The 19,911-nt window shown below is 42.2% G+C and overlaps 2 protein-coding genes across 2 annotated transcripts in view; one reads left to right on the plus strand and one right to left on the minus strand.

The window, feature by feature from the left end:
* Positions 1-19,911, minus strand: part of RPL27 (ribosomal protein L27) — a 397,834-nt gene that overhangs the window by 232,461 nt on the left and 145,462 nt on the right. The gene's annotated exons all lie outside the window — the stretch shown is intronic.
* Positions 1,815-11,276, plus strand: ARL4D (ARF like GTPase 4D). The gene is made up of 2 exons (XM_075846613.1): positions 1,815-1,935; positions 10,018-11,276. The coding sequence occupies exon 2, from the start codon at positions 10,120-10,122 to the stop codon at positions 10,720-10,722; it is 603 nt and encodes a 200-aa protein (XP_075702728.1). The 5' UTR covers positions 1,815-1,935; positions 10,018-10,119; the 3' UTR covers positions 10,723-11,276.

Consider the following 19,911-nt stretch of genomic DNA (forward strand, 5'->3'; position numbering starts at 1 on the left):
GATGCAGTTTTTTTTGCAGATTTTGGCTCCGTTCTTTGAGCCAAAGCCAGAAGTGGATCCAAAAGGAAGGAAAGACGTAAAGAAAAGACTGATGCATCTCCTTCCTTTTGTATCCACTCCTGCGTTTGGCTAAAAAAACTGCACCAAAAACGGCATCATAGTTGATCCTGACCTTATACGGACCCTAAAATGAGACAATATAACGATCACGCAAAACTGGTCTCATACACACCTATAACAGCTGGACATGAGCAAGGCAGGTTTTACGCCTTTAAATGAAACAAGAATTATTCCGTTCACTGTCAGCAATCAGAGATCTTGAAAATGATGAAGAATTGAAAGTAAATTAGAAAGTTGCAAATCTTTTCATTATAAAATAAATATGCTTTATTTACAGATATAGGCCCGGGAATTGTACAATGTACAGCTCAGTAATATATATCGCATATAGAAAATCCATTGTCAGCGCCCTTTCTCTTGCAACGCCATTTTGTTCTCAAATCTTGTTTGTGATGATAATTTTTTCTGTGCTGTTGGTCTTTTTTCCCTGTTTTGTACCACACTGTATGTTGCCACGGAATATGATGCCACTGTACAATTTGGAAAATTTCCTTCCCTTTCCATGTAAATAAAAATGGATAGCTCTGCATTGCGGGGGCCGACATGTTGGTCAGACAGTTGTGTACGGCGGATGCACAAACAATTGGTCATCTGACTGGACTTTTGGCCGATATCACTACAGATATTTACGACTGTGTAAAGGGAGAATAAAGAAAAACGTATCCCATTAAAATGTCCTACCAGACTTCTAACAACGACAGATTATAGCCGAGTGCCGGACGCTGAAATCCAACATGATGGATTACAATTTGGACCAATAAATGGAAGACAATTAGGAAAAACTGCAGAGTTCACACTGAGTTTTTTGCAGGAGGAAAATTCTGCCTCAAAATTCAGTTTTTGATCTGCCTGCACGCGGTTTGCTGCGATTTTCACGGCCATTGAGTGCCACTGACAAAAACGCTGTGAAATACGCTTTCTCTGCCTCCCATTTATGTCAATGGGAGGTCAGAGGCGTAAACGCCCAAAGATAGGGCATGACGCTTCTTTTTGGCCATTTTTTGTTGCGGTTTCCACATCAAAAACGTGTAAAAAAAACTCTGTGTGAACAGGGCCTTAAAATAGGCCACCATTTTTCTGATGTCTATGGCCAGCTTTACCCATCCAATCAAAGCGCAGCTTTCATTTTTCAAGAACACTATAACAAATGAAAGCTGTGCTGTGATTGGTTGCTATAGGCAACAAGGACAGAATTGCTGTTAGTCAATTTTCCTGAATTTCATCTATATAGTGATCCGCAAGAAGTTGCTCTTTGGCTGTTGTGGGACTACAATTCCCAGCCTTTGGCTGCCAGGGCATGCAGGGAGTTGTAGTTGCAAAACAGCCAGGGGGACACAGCTTGCATACCACTGCTATGCACCGAAGCTATCCGCGCATGCTGAGAGTAGTAGTGTCACAATCTATGCCACAATCTGTATACCATTCATATAACCTTATTACTACAGCCTGTAATAGAATTAAGAATATAATCCGGTCTAGACGCCCTGTCCTCCTCACAAAACATGTAAATCTCATTGTGAATGGTAATATTATGCCAGCGTTGTATAACCAGGCGATAGAAAATAATAACAACAAAAGCCTCTTCACACAAGCAGGGCACCTAACGGGTTAAGAGGGCTGGGCGGGAGAGCGGTCGGAGGGGCGTGGTCTCGTCGTGACGTCACCTGGCTGAGGGTAAGGCTTGGGAGGCTGTAGAGTCGGGGCAGAGCTAGAGCGGCGGTGGTGGAGAGTGGAGCTGATCGCGTGTGTGGAGGGGAGGCTACTGCAGGACACCTATACATTTATACACACACACACAGGCGGGCTCTGCACGAGGTAAATATGGCAGCATTGCGTTTAGGGTTATTATGTCCTTTAGTAGCATTGCAGGTTTAAAATACATGTTTAATATATGATATGCCTTAAGCAAGTGGAAGATTTTTTGTTTTTTTTTTACTAGTGACCGCTGCAAGGGTCTTAATATGAGCGGCCTGTGTGCGATAGTAATATGTTAATTAATATATATATATATATATATATTTGTTGTGTTCAATGTGACCTTTTTATATATATTTTTTTATGCCGTGATGTTGCTTAGTAAGCTGTTTCTGCGGCAAATTTACAACACGTTCTGCACCATTTTGTCCTCTTTTGCGGCTCATGCACATTTAGGAGGGTATAGTGGGGTAGTGCCCAGTGACGGGCACCAGTGGCAGGCTTGCTGCACTGTGCATTGGTTGGTATGTTGTGTATCTGCTGCACTTGTGGCTGTTATTTGGACCTTTTATTATGTACATCCCGTCGATGTCCTAAGTTTACATTTATCTCAGCCACGTTTGTTAAACCTCAGTTGTTAACAATTCCTGGCGTTCATCCTGGTGCACGTTCCCTCACTTCGGTTGGTTTAGATCACCACTATATTCCCGGGATGTGAAATGTCAGGATAATACTAGAGGCGATGATTTTATTTTTTTTCCATCACATTCCCTGTCGTTTATAACTTCATACGCCAAGCTGACGGTCTTCATGTAGTTTGGAAAATTAAAGCAAATGATGTCATGAATTTAGAAGCTTCTGATTGGCTAATTGGCATCATTTGGGTTAATGGGAGGTAAACCTGTGGTGGTATTTTTAAGGATTACTTTCCTTTGTGCATGATATGGGACAATCAAGACACATCCTAAAAAGTATAGTGGACCCCCAGAAGTCACGCCGTTCAGCAAGGGGATGCGTTCTGTCTCCAGCGAGTGACATTGTGAAGCTGCTGGAGAAAACCAATGTGGAAGAAGCCACTGCACCAAAACTGCCACAAAAAACCACGTTTCTGTTTGCATCTTACTTTTTGGAGAAATGTCTGCTCAACTGATAAAACCAAATTGGAACGGCTTGGCCATAATGACTATCGTTCTGTATGGACAAAATAAAAAGACTTGCACACCATCTCGACCCTGAAGCTTGGAGGTGGCAGCATCGTGGGGGGGGGGGGACTGGTGCACTTCACAAAGTAGACAGCATCACCAGGAAGGAAAAATTTGTGAAGACATTGAAGCAAGATCTCGACATCAGCCAGGAAGCTAAAGCGTGGGGGCACATGGGTCTTCCAAGTGGAGAATGACCCCAGAAGTACTGCCAAAGCTGTGGTAAAATGGCTTAAGGACAACAGTGACGATAACAGTGGCCATCCTAAAGCCCTGACTTCATTCCCATAGAAAATATATGGGCAGAACTGAAAAGTGTGCGCGAGCAAAGGAGACCTACAAACCCGACTCTGCTTCATCAGTTCTGTCAGGGGGAATGGGAAAAATTCCAGCAAGTTATTGTGAGAAGGCTTCCCAAAAGTGTGACCCAAGTTACACATGTAAAGGCCGTGATAACAAGTAATAACCACATAGGTAAACTTCTGAGCCACTGGGAATGTGATGAAGTAAACAATTGTCTCCTGGATTTCCAGAATGTGACTCGGCAGGATAACACCAGTGATCAGATCTGACTGACGAGGGATAATGTTTACTAGGATCAAATGGCTGAAATTTTAGAACCACTAAGTTTTTTTTGTTTTAGTGTATGTACATGTATGACTTCAACTGTATGTGTGTGGTTTCTAGTTGTGCCTGCGTCTGATGGGAGTGTTCCCCTTCTGATGTGCAGGGAAATCCTATACTGTTGTTCTCCTGAGTCCTTTGGGTGTAAAACTGTATAGGGGGACTCCTAGAAATATATTATCCTGAAGAATTTATTCATTAGATGCCTTGTCTATAGATATAGATGCCTATATTTTTGTGATGGTTAAATCCCCTTTTCACTATGTAATGGTGCGGATAATCAGGACAAGCTGTAGAAATCTGATTTCATAGCTGTATTGGTAATTTAACCCCTTCCCTCTTTGGCCACTTTTGACCTTCCTGACAGAGCCTCATTTTTCAAATCTGACATGTTTCAATTTATGTGGTAATAACTCCGGAATGCTTTTACCTATCCAAGCGATTCTGAGATTGTTTTCTCGTGACACATTGGACTTTATGTTACTGGCAAAATTTGCCCGATACATTCAGTATTTATTGTGAAAAACACCAAAATTTAGCGAAAAATTGCAAAAATTAACATTTTTCTCAATTTAAATGCATCTGCTTGTAAGACAGGCAGTTATACCACACAAAAATGTTGCTAACTAACATCCCCCATATGTCTACTTTAGATTGGCATCGTTTTTTGATCATCATTTTATTTTTCTAGGACGTTACAAGGCTTAGAACTTTAGCAGCAATTTCTCACATTTTCAAGAAAATTTCAAAATGCTATTTTTACAGGGGCCAGTTCAGTTGTGAAGTGGCTTTGAGGTCCTTAGATATTAGAAACCGCCAATAAGTCACCCCATTTTAAAAACTGCACCCCTCAAAGTATTCAAAACAGCATTTAGAAAGTTTCTTAACCCTTTAGACATTGCGCAGGAATTAAGGCAAAGTAGAGGTGAAATTTACAAAGTTCATTATTTTTTTCCAGAAATTCATTTTGAATCCATTTTTTTTGTACCACAGAAGGTTTTACCCAAGAAATGCAACTCAATATTTATTGCCCAGGTTCTGCAGTTTTAGGAAATATCCCACACGTGGCTCTAGTGTGCTACTGGACTGAAGCACCGGCCTCAGAAGCAAAGGAGCACCTAGTGGATTTTGGGCCTCCTTTTTATTAGAATATATTTTAGGCACCATGTCAGCTTTGAACAGGTCTAGTGGAACTAAAACAGTGGAAACCCCCCAAAAGTGACCCCATTTGGGAAACTACACCCCTCGAAGAATTTATCTAGGGGTGTAGCAAGCATTTTGACCGGCCAGTTTTTTTGCAAAAATTTTTGGAACTAGGCCATGAAAATGAAAATCTACATTTTTTTCAAATAAAATGTAGGTTTAGCTAATTTTTTTTCATTTCCAAAAGAACTAAAGTAGAAAAAGCACCACAGCATTTGTAGAGCAATTTCTCCCGAGTAAAACAGTACCCCACATGTGGTAATAAACGGTTGTTTGGACACACGGCAGGGCTTAGAATGGAAAGTGCGCCATTTGGCTCTTGGAGCTCAAATTTAGCAGAAATGGTTTGCGGAGGCCATGTCACATTTGCAAAGCCCCTGAGGTGACAAAACAGTGGAAACCCCCAACAAGTGACCCCATTTTGGAAACTATACCCCTCGAGGAATTTATCTAGGGGTGTAGCAAGCATTTTGACCGGCCAGTTTTTTTGCAAAAATTTTTGGAACTAGGTCATGAAAATGATAATCTACATTTTTTCAAATAAAATGTAGGTTTAGCTAATTTTTTTTCATTTCCAAGAGAACTAAAGTAGAAAAAGCACCACAACATTTGTAGAGCAATTTCTCCCGAGTAAAACAATACCCCACATGTGGTAATAAACAGTTGTTTGGACACACGGCAGGGCTTAGAAGGGAAAGAGCGCCATTTGGCTCTTGGAGCTCAAATTTAGCAGGAATGGTTTGCGGAGGCCATGTCGCATTTGCAAAGCCCCAGAGGTGACAAAACAGTGGAAACCCCCAACAAGTGACCCCATTTTGGAAACTATACCCTTTGAGGAAATTATCTAGGGTATAGTGAGCATTTTGACCCCACAGGTTTTTTGCAGAAATGTTTGCAAGTAGGCTGTGAAAATGAAAATCTACATTTTTTCAAATAAAATGTAGGTTTAGCTAATTTTTTTTCATTTCCACAAGGACTAAAGGAGAAAAAGCACCATAAAATTTGTAAAGAAATTTCTCCCGAGTAAAACAATACCCCACATGTGGTAATAAACGGCTGTTTGGACACACGGCGAGGCTGAGAAGGGAAAGTGCGCCATTTGGCTTTTGGAACTAAAATTTAGCAGGAATGGTTTGCGGAGGCCATGTCGCATTTGCAAAGCTCCTGAGGGGACAAAACAGTGGAAACCCCCAACAAGTGACCCCATTTTGGAAACTACACCCCATGAGGGAATTATCTAGGGGTAGAGTGAGCAGTTTTACCCCACAGGTTTTTTACAGAACTTATTGTAACTAGGCCATAAAAATGAAAATCTACATTTTTTCAAAGAAAATGTAGGTTTAGGTATTTTTTTTTCATTTCCACAAGGACTGAAGGAGAAAAAGCATCACAACATTTGTAAAGCAACTTCTCCCGAGTAAAATAATACCCCACATGTGGTCACAAACATCTGTTTGGACACACGGTAGGGCTCAGAATGGAAGGAGCACCATTTGGATTTTGGAATGGTTTCTGGGTGTCATGTCATATTTGCTGAGCCCCTGTAGTACTAGTACAGTGGAAACACCCCAAAAGTGACACCATTTGGGAAACTGCACCCCCTGAGGAACCATCTAGGGGTATAGTGAAAATTTTGATCCCAAAGGTTTTTTGCTTAATTAATTAGAATTAAGCCATGAAAATGAAAAATATTTTTTTTTTCCAACAAGATGTAGTTTTAGATACACATTTTTCATTTTTACAAGGAATAGAGAAGAAAAAGCACCCCAACATTTGTAAAGTAATTTCTCCCGAGTACGGTAACACCCCATATGTGGTTATAATCGACTGTTTACATATATGGGAGCATTCAGAAGAAAAGGAGCGGTATTTATCTTTTGGAGCGTAGATTTTGCTGGAATGGTTTGCGGACGCCATGTTGCATTTGCAAAACCCCTGATGTACCAAACAAAAGTGACCCCGTTTTAGAAACTACACCCCTAAAGGCATTTATCAAGGGATGTAGTGACAATTTAGACTCCACAGGTGTTTTTCAGAAATGAATACGCAGTGGATGGTGCAAAGTGAAAATTGCAATTTCTCCACTGATCTGCCCATTCACCGCACAAGATGTTGTGCCCCTAGAGAATCTTACCCCATAAATTGTTAAGCGGGTTCTCCCGGGCATGGTAATGCCTTACTTGTGGCCATAAATTGCTGTTTGGGCACACTGTAGGGCTAAGAAGGGAAAGACCGCCATTTTGAGCATGGATTTTGCTTGGTAATAGTTCTGTTTGGGGTTTTGCTGGTATTTCAGTTTATAATGTGGTGGCATATGTAATCTGTGCGGAGTACATCAGGGCATAATAAGAGGGTATAATAATGGGGTAAATAATACAATTATCCATAGGTGTGTGTTACGCTGTGAAGCGATCCGTTATGCACAGGCCGGCGTCACACTGATAAACGGTTTTCTTTCTTATCCCTCCTTTGTAACGCTCTGCACCTTTTGGGGACATTTTCTCCGTAGTTTGGGAAATATTGCTGGGAAAGTTTTGCGCTGGTATAATACGGGCACCCTCGCTTCCAGCGGATGTGCTATGTCCATTCCCTTTCCTAGTTCCTAAATACTAGGGCCCTGAAACTGAAGGAATGTTCCCCTCCGGCCTGCGCATTGAGATGTTTTTCATCACCGCGTTACTAGTGCCATAGCTTTTTTATTTTTCAGTAGATTGAGCGGTGTGCGGGCTTGTTTTTTGCGAGACGGGCTGTAGATTTTATTGGTACCATTTTAGAACACATACGACTTTTTGATCACTTTTTATTTCATTTTTTGGTAAAGGAAATTACCAAAAACAAGCAATTCTGGAATAGTTTTTTATTGTTTTTTTTTCTCTGCATCCACAGTGCGCCCTAAATTACATGTTAGCTTTATTCTGCGGGTCGATACGATTACGGCGATACCAAATTTATATAGTTTTTTTTATGTATTGCAGCTTTTGCACAATAAAATCACTTTTTTTATAAAATCATTTGTTTTCTCTGTCGACATTCTAAGACCCATAACGTTATTATTTTTGCGTGCACAAAGCGGTGTCAGGGATTATCTTTTGCGGCACGGATTGGCGTTTTTTATTAGTACTATTTTGGAGTAAATGTGACTTTTTGATCACTTTTTATAGCATTTTTTGGAAGGAGATGTGACCTAAAAACAAAGATTCTGGCGCTGTTTTTCATGTTTTTTTTTTACCGCGTTCACCGTGCGGGATAAATTACATAATAGTTTTGTAGTTTGGGTCGTTACGGACGCGGCGATACCAATTATGTATAGTTTTTTTTATTTTTACGGTTTTTCCCATAATAAAATACTTACTATGGGAAAAAAGTCAGTTTAGCTTTATTTTTATTTGAAATGTGTGTGTTTTTATTGTTTTACCACATTTTTATTTACTTTTTTTTACTTTTTTTACTTGTCCCACTAGGGGACATGAGGGCCTGATGCCCCGATCGCTACTCTAATACACTGCACTACATACGTAGTGCAGTGTATTAGCGCTGTCAGTTATTCACTGACAGCAAGCCTATGAGGACTCGCCGCAGGCGGGTCCTCATCGGCTCCCGTACAAGGCAGACTCAGACGCCATTTTCTGGCGTCCGATTGCCACAGCAACCCAGCGATTGCATCACTGGGTTGCCGATCGGGTGAAAACCTATCAGATGCTGCGCTCTATTGAGCGCAGCATCTGAGGGGTTAATCTGCCGGATCGGAGAGTAGCTCCGGTCCTGGCAGTTACAGGAGGGTGCCAGCTGTATAATACAGCTGTCACCCCGCGGTGATGGTGCCGGCTCTGCTTCTGAGCCCGCACCATCACTGCGCCGTATATATACGGCGCTTTGCGGGAACCACCTCCCGACAGCGCCGTATATATACGGCGTATGTCGGGAAGGGGTTAATCAGGGGACTGCTGCAAAGAATTGATCAACGTCTGGCACGGTCCCTCAGTACACATGTAATCATGGCTATCAACATATCAGTCCCTATACCCACTGGGGTTCAGTTTAATTTCCCATACATACATACATACATACATACATACATGCTCTCTCAATGCGGAGGCTTCTGGTCAGGTTAGAGCTCAGGACCTCGTTGCTACTACTCTATTATATCATCATCATTGGCTTTTCATTACTACTAAATGGCTTTATGTAAAATGCTGTTCCCTTAAATCTACACAGCATGGACCTTCCCTTGTTAAATTAAAAGCTTTCCCAAAATATTGAGTCCTGTAGCATATCCCATTGTGACTGCCAATTGTGTCAATAGTCCCGCTGATGTTTATTGCCAGCTTTCTTTATAGATGACTGGCTTTAATGGCCTGAGTCTGCAGTATAATCCATTCAATGTAGATGGACTTCCCGGGACATGGGGTTTACTGTCTTCTTACAGATGTGCGAGTGTCCTACTGAACTGTGAGGATAGTGTAACGTAAAGAAGTTGTTGATCATTCGCTTTCCCAAAGGAGTAAGCAGGAGAATAATGTGTACGCTGCTGTCCTTGGATACGGCAAACACACAAGTTATGTTTGTGTGACGGTCACGGTGCCCGGGCAAACAAGCTGGTTGTGCAGGCGTCAAGTCCACGTTATATGTCCTGGTGTCTCCATCTTTGAGGTTCTTGGAGGAGATGTTGGTGATAATGCAGATAGTAATAAGATGTAAGAATTCTTTTGATGTGGAATATATTTTTTTTTTAGCAAGCCACTACTTTTGTGAGCACTTGCAAGGTGCTAATCTATGCATATTGTATACCTGCTCCACCTATTTGCATGTGCAAAGTCTTTAACACACAATGACCTCAGCCTGATAAATGGAACCACTCTCAGATTTCAATATGTTCGCAAACCGGTTCTAAAAAAAAAAAAACTGCGTAGAAACAATTGGGCATCAGTTTTAACCCTGTGTTGTAGTAGATGTGGTACATTTCAAGTGGACTTAACGGACCAAATTCTGAACTTGTTTGAATGACTCTTTGCATGTAGGCATTGTAACAGTGGGGGGGGGGGGGTACTCAAATTTCTTACGCTACTTGTTGTCTTTCAACCACCTTCACCAGTCCTCCCAGTTTTCTCTTAATTATTTCTTTATCAGTGCCAGATGTTTACTAATGGTCTCCCGTTTTTTTTTTTCTTTTCAGATAAGAGTGGCATTAACACCTACCCACTTTGCTATGTGACTCCTTTTGAAGAGCTCAAGTACCATCTTTAAAAAGTTCTGAAGACCTAATACACTCAAAGCCATGGGTAACCATCTTACTGAGATAGCGCCCAACACTTCATTTCTACCTACTTTTCAGACCCTACATGTGGTTGTGATAGGGTTGGACTCTGCTGGAAAGACCTCTTTGTTGTACAGACTAAAATTTAAAGAGTTTGTGAAATGTGTTCCCACCAAGGGCTTTAATATGGAAAAGATAAAGGCCCCAGTTGGCAATTCCAAAGCAATCACTTTCCAAGTCTGGGATGTAGGTGGTCAGGAGAAACTAAGACCTTTATGGAAATCCTACACCAGAAGGACTGATGGTATGGTGTTTGTTGTGGACTCTTCAGAGCAAGAACGCATGGAGGAGGCCAAAGTGGAGCTACACAAGATTACCAGGACTTCTGAAAACCAAGGTGTGCCGGTTTTAATCGTTGCTAACAAACAAGACGTAGCTGACGCACTATCTGTGACCGAGGTGGAAAAGCTACTGGCACTACATGAACTTGGGACATCTACCTTGAGCCACATTCAGGGTTGCAGTGCAGTAGATGGCCGAGGTTTGCATCAAGGACTTGAGAAACTTTATGATATGATCCTAAAGCGGAAGAAGATGCTTAGACACAGCAAAAAGAAACGGTGAATTATTTTTCCATATTTTCCTTCTAAGTGTTTACTCAATACAGGAGAACTTCACTGTTTTAATGGAAGTTTGCACCTTGCTACTGTACCAGAAAATTGAACTATGGCGCTCTAGTTACTGGTTATCGGCCATGCCGGTAAAATCTTCAACATCCAGCTAAGCCGGCACAACCTCACATACAATCCATCTAAATTGGAGCAAATATATTTAGTGGTACGTTTTTGATATGAGGATATGGACACATTGGGGGGGAGAGTTTTGTAGAAATGGAACGCTACACGGTTTTGTTTTTTATGAACACACAGCAAACAATGGCCTTGGCTGATCGGTGCACGTGAAGACAGAACGATGAGGGACATTTACCTATTTAATAAAGACATGGGGTAGCATATACTGTTTATATACTTGATCACTATCGCTTAGCATTTTTTTAAGAGTATTTGGGTATTTTTTTTAATCTCAAATCTCCTTCACACAAAATGAACTGTTTTGTTATTTTGTACAAGCCTTGTATATGTTTGTAGGATGGTCACTTAAGTTATTTATAGTAAATAAATGAAAAGTAGATTGCATCTGTCTCTTTGGTGTTTGAGTGTTTTAGTAAAATTTGGAGGGGCCATTACCATATTAAACTAGTGCAAAGTTTAATCTGTAACAAATTATCACAGCAGATTGCTGCAGAAATATATATATGTCCATAGAAGTTCAGCAGCCTTTCAGTGGCTAGAAATGAAGTTCAACTTACAATTTGAGGTGTAGAAATTATTCGCTTTACACTTGGAACGGTGACTGTTCCAATGAGACCACTCCTCGATTTATTTTTTGAAAATGTGGCGTTTAAAATCTTCAAAACCCTTCATATTAACATTTTTGGAGGCTCCACCCTACTGATGGGTCACTGTTATTTCAAGGGTCTCCTGTCAAAAGAAAACGTAAAAATAAAATAATAAAGTATGCTAGAGGCCTTTTCTATCTTCTGTGCTGAGATCTGATCGCTTAAAGTTACAGGCCCAAAATTCTGAGGTTGCACTACTAAAGTGTTCTGATAAGTCCGGTTCTGATTTCTGTCAGGTGCGCTAGTGTTGTCATCGAGACCTTTTGTGTGGATCAAAATACACTCACTATTCAAGCCCGGTAGGAAGTAGGTCTAGTTGTACTTGGTGAGGGAGCTGTTCATTAATCTCCTTTTAAACCTCCACTTAAGGGTCAAACGGGTGTGTTTTGGTCAGTATTTGTAAGATAAAACCAGAGGTGGGTCAGAATGATGGAAGATATGTGATTCTTTCTATTATACCTTTTCTCTGTGTAGGGTACACCCTTGGATTTGACTTGCAAATACTTACCATGTGAACATGCCTTAAAGCGGCTCTGTCACCAAATTATAAATGCTCTATCTCCTACATAATCTGATTGGCGCTGTAATGTAGATAACAGCAGTGGTTTTTATTTTGAAAAACGATCATTTTTGAGCAAGTTATGAGCTAGTTTAGATTTATGCTAATGAGTTTCTCAATGGACAACTGGGCGTGTTTTTACTTTTTACCAACTGGGCGTTGTACAGAGGAGTGTATGAGGCTGACCAATCAGTGATTAATCAGCGTCCTGCACTTCTCATTGTTCCAGCCCAGCATGATCCACAGGACCGTGGGATTGTGCAGTGAAAGAAGTAAACACGCCCAGTTGCTAAAAACACAATACACGCCCAGTTGGAAATAAGAAAACACGCCCAGATGTTACAAACACTACACGCCCAGTTGTCCATTAGAAATGCTCATTTGCATAAATAAAAAATTGCTCATAACTTGGCCAAAAATGATCGTTTTAAAAAACAAAACAAAAAAACGTTACTGTTATCTACATTGCAGTGCCGACCACATGCAATAGGAGATAGGGATTTGAGAATCTGGTGACAGAGCCTCTTTAAGGGTCACTTAAACGACTGTCCAGTCAGGGCTCATTTTTCTTGAACCTTTAGGACGGGTTCCCACATAGCGTAAATGCCGTGAAATTCTTGCAACTGAGTTGTGTGTGGGAATTCTGCAGTATTTACAGTAGCAGCAAAGTGGATAAGATTAAGAAAATCTCATGCCAACGCTGCGGGGGAAAAAAAAAAAGCGCAGTGTAAATGTTAGTCTCTGTCACCAGTTTATAAGTGCCCTATGTCCTACATGATCTGATCGGCGCTGTAATGTAGATAACAGCAGTGGTTTTTATTTTGAAAAACAATCATTTTTGAGTAAGTTATGAGCAATTTTAGATATATGCTAATGAGTTGCTTAATGCCCAACTGGGCGTGTTTTTACTTTTGACCAAGTGGGCGTTGTACAGAGAAGTGTATGATGCTGACCAATCAGTGACCATTCAGCGTCATACACTTCTCATTGTTCCAGCCCATTGTTACAGCGTGATTGTGCAGTGAAAGAAGCTGGGCTGGAACAATGAAGTGTATGACGCTGATTGGTCAGCGTCATACACTTCTCTGTACAACGCCCACTTGGTCAAAAGTAAAAACATGCCCAGTTGGGCATTAAACTCATTAGCATAAATCTAAAATTGCTCAACTTGCTCAAAAATGATTGTTATTCAAAATAAAAACCACTGCTGTTATCTACATTACAGCACCGATCAGATTATGTAGGAGACAGGGCACTTATAATCTGGTGACAGACTCTTTAACCTGCGGTGTAGAACTTAATTCCGCAGCATGTTAATTTGTGCTGCACCTTTTGTTGCTGGGTTTCCCAATTTAATTAAATGAGGATGCAAAACTTGCAACTTTTGTGGCATAATCGGAGCCATTACACCGCAAAAAACTTAACTCCGGGGGAAAAAAAAATCACTTGGAATTCCCCCCTCTTTCCTGCAGTCCGGCTTCCTGGCATGACGTCACATCCCATGTGATCACTGCGGCCAATCACAGGCTGCAGCGTTACGTGACTTGCAGTGTCATCGTAGGGGGCCGGACTACGCACAGAGAAGGCGGAGGGGGTAAGTGGGCGCTTCCGCAGCTGAAATTGTTTGAAAAACCGCACCACAATGTGGTGTGATTTTCTTCTTCGGATGGAATGTACTGTGGGTTCCAGGTCGGACACGCTGTGTGACTTTTACACAGCGTATCCAGCCCGTGGGAACCCGGCCCAAGTAAACTACTCTCACCCAGTCTAAAACCATCTCAATTGAGGAAAAGTCCTCCCAAGGTTGTATCTCTTTCTGCCTCTCTCTTACATGAAATACATTTCTTCTGAATTCTAGAGAAGACATAACCACTCACAGCCGTTATATAATTTTAAAGTGTTTACAGCTTATAAATTATAACTGATGACCCATCCCTAGCTATTTCACAATGCTCTCCTAAGTACAAGTCATGTTACGATTAAAACACATCCTTCATCAACCATGAAATGTAATCTATATATGTGCCTTGAAGATGGAAATAAGTCACAGGTAATTAAAGTATTATCAGAAGTTCCTATAAAGATGTACTAGATGCCTACAAAGGATGTCACATCAGAGGTAGTATAATATATAAATATTGTCATTCTTATAATCTTCATTTTTGTTACCTGGACTTCTTAAGGTAAATGCCACACGGGCCAGCAGTGATGCTGCGCTGGTCCGCTGTTCTGTGTGGTTGACAAATTGCTTGTTAATGGCCATGAGTTGTTGCAGAAGTGTAACCATAAAGGCCTTTTCAGTAATGGCTGCATTAACGCATGGCCGCTAATGAGCAATTTGACTACCACGCAAAACTGTGACGGCTGTGTGAATGCCACCCTCTGTGGCCTTACCCTAAAGAAATATGCCATTGAATCTTCTTACACAGTTAACACTTGCACTCAATGGGTGGACACCAGCCTGCCGGTGGTGGTCACCAATAAACCAGTGTTCGTCACAAGCTAATGTTATGGAGGAAACCGCCTGCGTTGTTCTCTGGATACATGTGAATCTATCTGCAGCAAATGAATATCAGATGTTACCAAAAAACACCACAAAAACTGGATGTGGGAATGTAGCAGATTTAAACCCCAATGGTTGTAAAGACCACACAAGGTATGGGAACCTTTTTTAATGTATGTGATCTTTGATTCAGTGGTAAAGTAACTGCAAACAACTAAATTGTCCTGGAATGCTGTAAGACTCCTGTAAGTATTTCTTCACCTAATGCCATGTGTCATGCATTCACTTCTAACTCAAGAGTTCTGAGTCATCACTGGGGAATGGCATGTTGACAGGAAGTTGAACATTAGTGACCTATCTTTTGCCAAACCCAAGGTTAGTTTTAATTATTTTTTTAGTATGGAGATTTAGGAACGCCAAAGCTTTTTCAGGTACGATCCAGAGTGGGGCTCTCCAGAGCGTTAGATGATCCTCCAGGAGGTCTAGGATATGACACCCATAATGAGCCCCAAAGGTCCAGAAGAAGACTACCCCATTTTGAGATAACTTTGAAATTACTTGCTACTAGTGGTGTTTGTCACAAATAACCTATTAGAACTTTTTCATCTGCACTGTGTGCAATAATATACATGTTCTTTATAGATGGAGGGTGGCTCTTATTAATTTCATCTGGTGATCCCAAGGAACTCCCTTCCGACGCTGGTACCATCCATTCTCGAAGTATAATCTGCCATGCATTAACCATCTAGGCAATGGAAAGATTATTTTTTCGAGTTTCTAATCTTGAAGGATCCCATACCTTTTCTTCAGCCTGTAAGATTTATCTACACATTGCAATTTAGAATATGTACCGTGTCTAAGCTTTTCTACTAGACTCTATTGCTACCGTCCTGATAGCATTTGTACACAATAGAATGACGTCCTTTGTATTTGCGACTAAAGGTCACTCTATTTTTACGGTGACTGATCAAATCTGCCAACAGTATCAGTCTGACCTGACTAACTATTTCAGTAGCACTGCAAGAGGCAGGGTTATTTCACCCAGCCGGGCAGCCCTGCTCTCTCAATCCTAAACTACTCATATGATTTCTATAGTACTATCACTCCTTACATGTTGAGATTAAACACTGTCGTGGAAAGTAGTTCACTGTTAAATTGAAGCACAAAAGGTACAGAACTCAATGCTCTTAGTTGCAAGATTACAACACCCAGTGAGCTCTGACGGCTGCAGGTTGGAGTCCGCTACTATAGTGTTATTAATTTCGAAAAAGTTACAGGGAGACTCGCTGCCGACAACATGTTACTTTTTTAAAACTATATGACCAGCAGATGTTTGAGCGTGTGCTCGTTCATCTGCTGATCGTTCTCCTGTTTACACAGGACAGTTCTCTGCAACGAGCGTTAGGGTATGTGCACACACACTAATTACGTCCGTAAATGAGGGACGTATTTCGGCTGCAAGTCCCGGACCGAACACAGTGCAGGGAGCCGGGCTCCTAGCATCATACTTATTTACGATGCTAGGAGTCCCTGCCTGCTGCAGGACAACTGTCCCGTACTGTAATCATGTTTTCAGTACGGGACAGTAGTTCCACGGAGAGGCAGGGACTCCTAGCATCGTACATAAGTATGATGCTAGGAGCCCGGCTCCCTGCACTGTGTTCGGTCCACTACTTGCGGCCGAAATACGTCCGTCAATTACGGACGTAATTAGTGTGTGTGCACATACCCTTATATTAATGCTTGTCTGCCCGATAATCGTCCTGTGTAAAACCCCCTTAAGTTGGCCATTCACATGAGATAGCTGTCTTCCAGGGCCGATTCTAGCTTTTCTGCTGTCTGAGCCAAAAATTTAAATTGCGCCCCTGGGATTTTGATTGACATCCCCCTGTCTGTTCTACGTAACTAGCAGCCTTCTCCAACTCTTGCGGTTGCACTGTTGCTGTGTACTCCCCGGGCATGCGTGGTGCAGCGATGAAGCCGGGCAGAAAATAACTCGCTGCATGTGTGCCCAAGTAGTACAAGGCAATGGCGCATCCGAGAAAGTTGGAGATGGCTGCTAGTGATTTATAACAGCCAGGGGGTTGTCAATCAAGCATGGAAAGGTGGAGTTGGAGGCAGGACTATGTGACTCTTCAGGATAGCCGCACCGCCACATAACCCTTTAATTAATAATTAGCATACAGCGTGCGCCGTTTTGAAAGTTGAAAGTTGATTTTATAGATTTTGCTGCATCTGAAAAGAACATACAGGGGAAATGTTTGGAAATATTGTCAAGTAATGGTTCAAGGGGTTAAAACTACCTGACCGGTTCCCATTAAATATACAAAGAATTGAAAAAATTCTATCTGCCCTGCAATCTTGTTAATATAAATACATCCTATATAATTACAGCTTTAGAACCAATATCATTACATAAATACAGCACAAGAACCAAGCTCAGTACATATATACAGTACTAAAACAAAGCTTGGTACATAAATACAGCACCAGAACAAAGCTCTTAATAAATAAAGACAGCACCAGCACAAATACAGCTCAAGTTAGTGCAACCCCTTCCATATAGGTTTATTTGGCGTAAAAATATAGGTCCCAGCATGGCCCGAACAAGGGTAAGGATATAATGGAAGTTGCCGTTTCACAAAAAAAAAAAAAATCATACCACCCATCACCTCACTGCAGATCATACAGTGACTACACTACTGATTAGAGGCAGAATAAACATTTACATTAAGTGACTTAAAGGTGATGTCTTCTCAGATTCTAGTTGTTATTTTTCTATTTTCTTCTCCATCCGGTCCAGACCGCTATGATGACTTCTCCCGGCCACAGCCCATTTCTGCAGTTTGCTGCTCAGATCTCTTCAGCTTCTCACTTTTCAACATTTCTGCACCTATCAACGAAGATAAAATTCTCATGGTGCCACACGCTACGCCCCTAAATATAATAGCGTCATATACTGCAATTCTAATAGCGCCATACATGGTATCCAAGATTATAATAGCACCAAACACTGTGCCCCCTGTAGATAGTGCCCCCCCATAAAGCCCCCTGTAGAAAGTGCCCCAAATAGAGCCCCCTTTGGACAGTGTCCCATATAGAGCCCCCTTTGGACAGTGCCCCACGTAGAGCCCCCTGTAGACAGTGCCCCACATAGAGCCCCCTGTAGACAGTGCCCCACATAGAGCCCCCTGTAGACAGTGCCCCACATAGAGCCCCCTGTAGACAGTGCCCCACATAGAGCCCCCTGTAGACAGTGCCCCACACAGAGCCCCCTGTAGACAGTGCCCCACACAGAGCCCCCTGTAGACCGTGCCCCACACAGAGCCCCCTGTAGACCGTGCCCCACACAGAGCCCCCTGTAGACCGTGCCCCACACAGAGCCTTCTGTAGACCGTGCCCCACATATATATAGAGTCCCCTATAGAGCCTCTTGTAGATACTGCCCCATAGAGCCCCATGTAGATAGTGCCCCCATGGAGCCCCTGTAGATAGTGCCCTACATAGATTCTGCTGTAGATAGTGGCCCCCATAGTTCCCCCTGTAGATAGTGCCCCACATACAGCCGAGTGTAGATAGTGCCCCACATATGGCCCCCCTGTAGTTAGTGCCCAACATATAGCCCCCCTGTAGTTTGTGCCCCACATATAGCCCCCCTGTAGATTGTGCCCCACATATAGCATCCTGTAGATTGTGCCCCACATATAGTTGCCCTATAGATATAGCTCCCTGTAGATAGTGCCCCTTATATAGCTCCCCCTGTAGATAGTGCCCCATATTTGCCCCCACTGTAGATAATGCTGCACATATAGCCCCCCTGTACATAGTGCCACACATATAGCCCCAATGTAGATAGTGACCCCCTGTAGATAATGCCACTCACACACAGAAAAAAAAATAACTGCATACTCGTCTGATCCGGTTCCCATGCTGTACTCTTGCAATGTAGGCCTATTCTCTTCTGAGCAGGTCTGCTGGAGCTGAACGACAGAAGCTGTGCAATGACGTCATTACGGCACTTTTGTCGTGATAAGACGCTGAGTGGCAGGGCAAGTCATTCTGCCCTGCCAATCAGCGCCTTTCAATGACGCAAGAGACACGATGACATCATCGCGCCACTGCGTTGTTGAAAGGCGCTGATTGGCAGGGTGCCTTACCCTGCTATGCAATGACGTCATTGCGCCGCTTGCATCATTGCAAGGTGCTGAATAGCAGAGTACTCTGCCATTCAGCCCTTATGCAGCGCTTATGCTTGTAATTGTATCTGCGTCCTACAGAGGTGGCAGCGGCTGGTTTCAGTGGCACCGCCGCCTGAGGTGAGAAACTCATCTCGCCTCATGGATGGTATGGCCCTGCTGTCATTGACAGCTATTCCTGCCGACTCCACCATAAATCTGCATGCTCAGCTCTGCTGAGTGTACGTGTTTATTTCAATGTGAAGACACCTCTGGCAGTGGCTTATGTCCCATGGGAACAAAGTATCTGGCATGTTGAAATCAAACGTCCAATCCCCCTTACTTCCAACATTTACCGTTGGGAGGAAGTCGGCCGATCCCGGAGGTATCGGCGGGTTAGCTGGTGGAACAAACCCTACCCACTTTCAATCGTGGAAATAGTGGGTCCCAGTAATGTAAACTTGGCAGGGTGATGGTGATAAGGTGGCTGGGCATTTTAATTTAATAATTTTCCAGAAAATTTTTCATTTTCAAAGTTTGTTTTATACATAAGAGGCAATCCTTCCATTATTTTATTTTTGTCTACCTCCGTCTGAATTCTGTAACCTGGATTTAATGGGATTTTGTTCTCTATCCAGTCACAGCATGGGTCAATCAGAGATGTAAGACCTTTAATTAGGTCAGTTGCTCAGGAACTTTGCATTAAAAATTAGTCTCTAAGCTGAATCCAGGCATTAAAGTCAGAGATAACATCCTGTTACTGTCCCATCCTCATCCATATTAATGTCTTTCCCACAGAAACCAGAATGCAACGGGCAAATAATAGTTCTTATCATTGTTGCAGTTACTGGTGTGCGTCTAATGTTTCCTCTCGGGTATTTTAGGGAATAAAACGACTAAAAGTCATTAACCATTCAGATGCTGAGACTTTATAAATCCTGTATTATATAAGACAAGTGCTTGCAGAAGTGGCAGTAGTTTTACTCAAAAAAATTCTATCCATCTGGGATAATAAAACAATTATTTCAAAAGAAAGCTGCAGCATGGACCATGTATAGTGGCGCACTATTTCTATGGGTCTATGTTTTGAACCCGTAGGCACTCTGTGTGCTCCCCG

This window comes from Rhinoderma darwinii, chromosome 13 (assembly GCF_050947455.1).
Source record: "Rhinoderma darwinii isolate aRhiDar2 chromosome 13, aRhiDar2.hap1, whole genome shotgun sequence".
Lineage (NCBI taxonomy): Eukaryota > Metazoa > Chordata > Amphibia > Anura > Rhinodermatidae > Rhinoderma > Rhinoderma darwinii.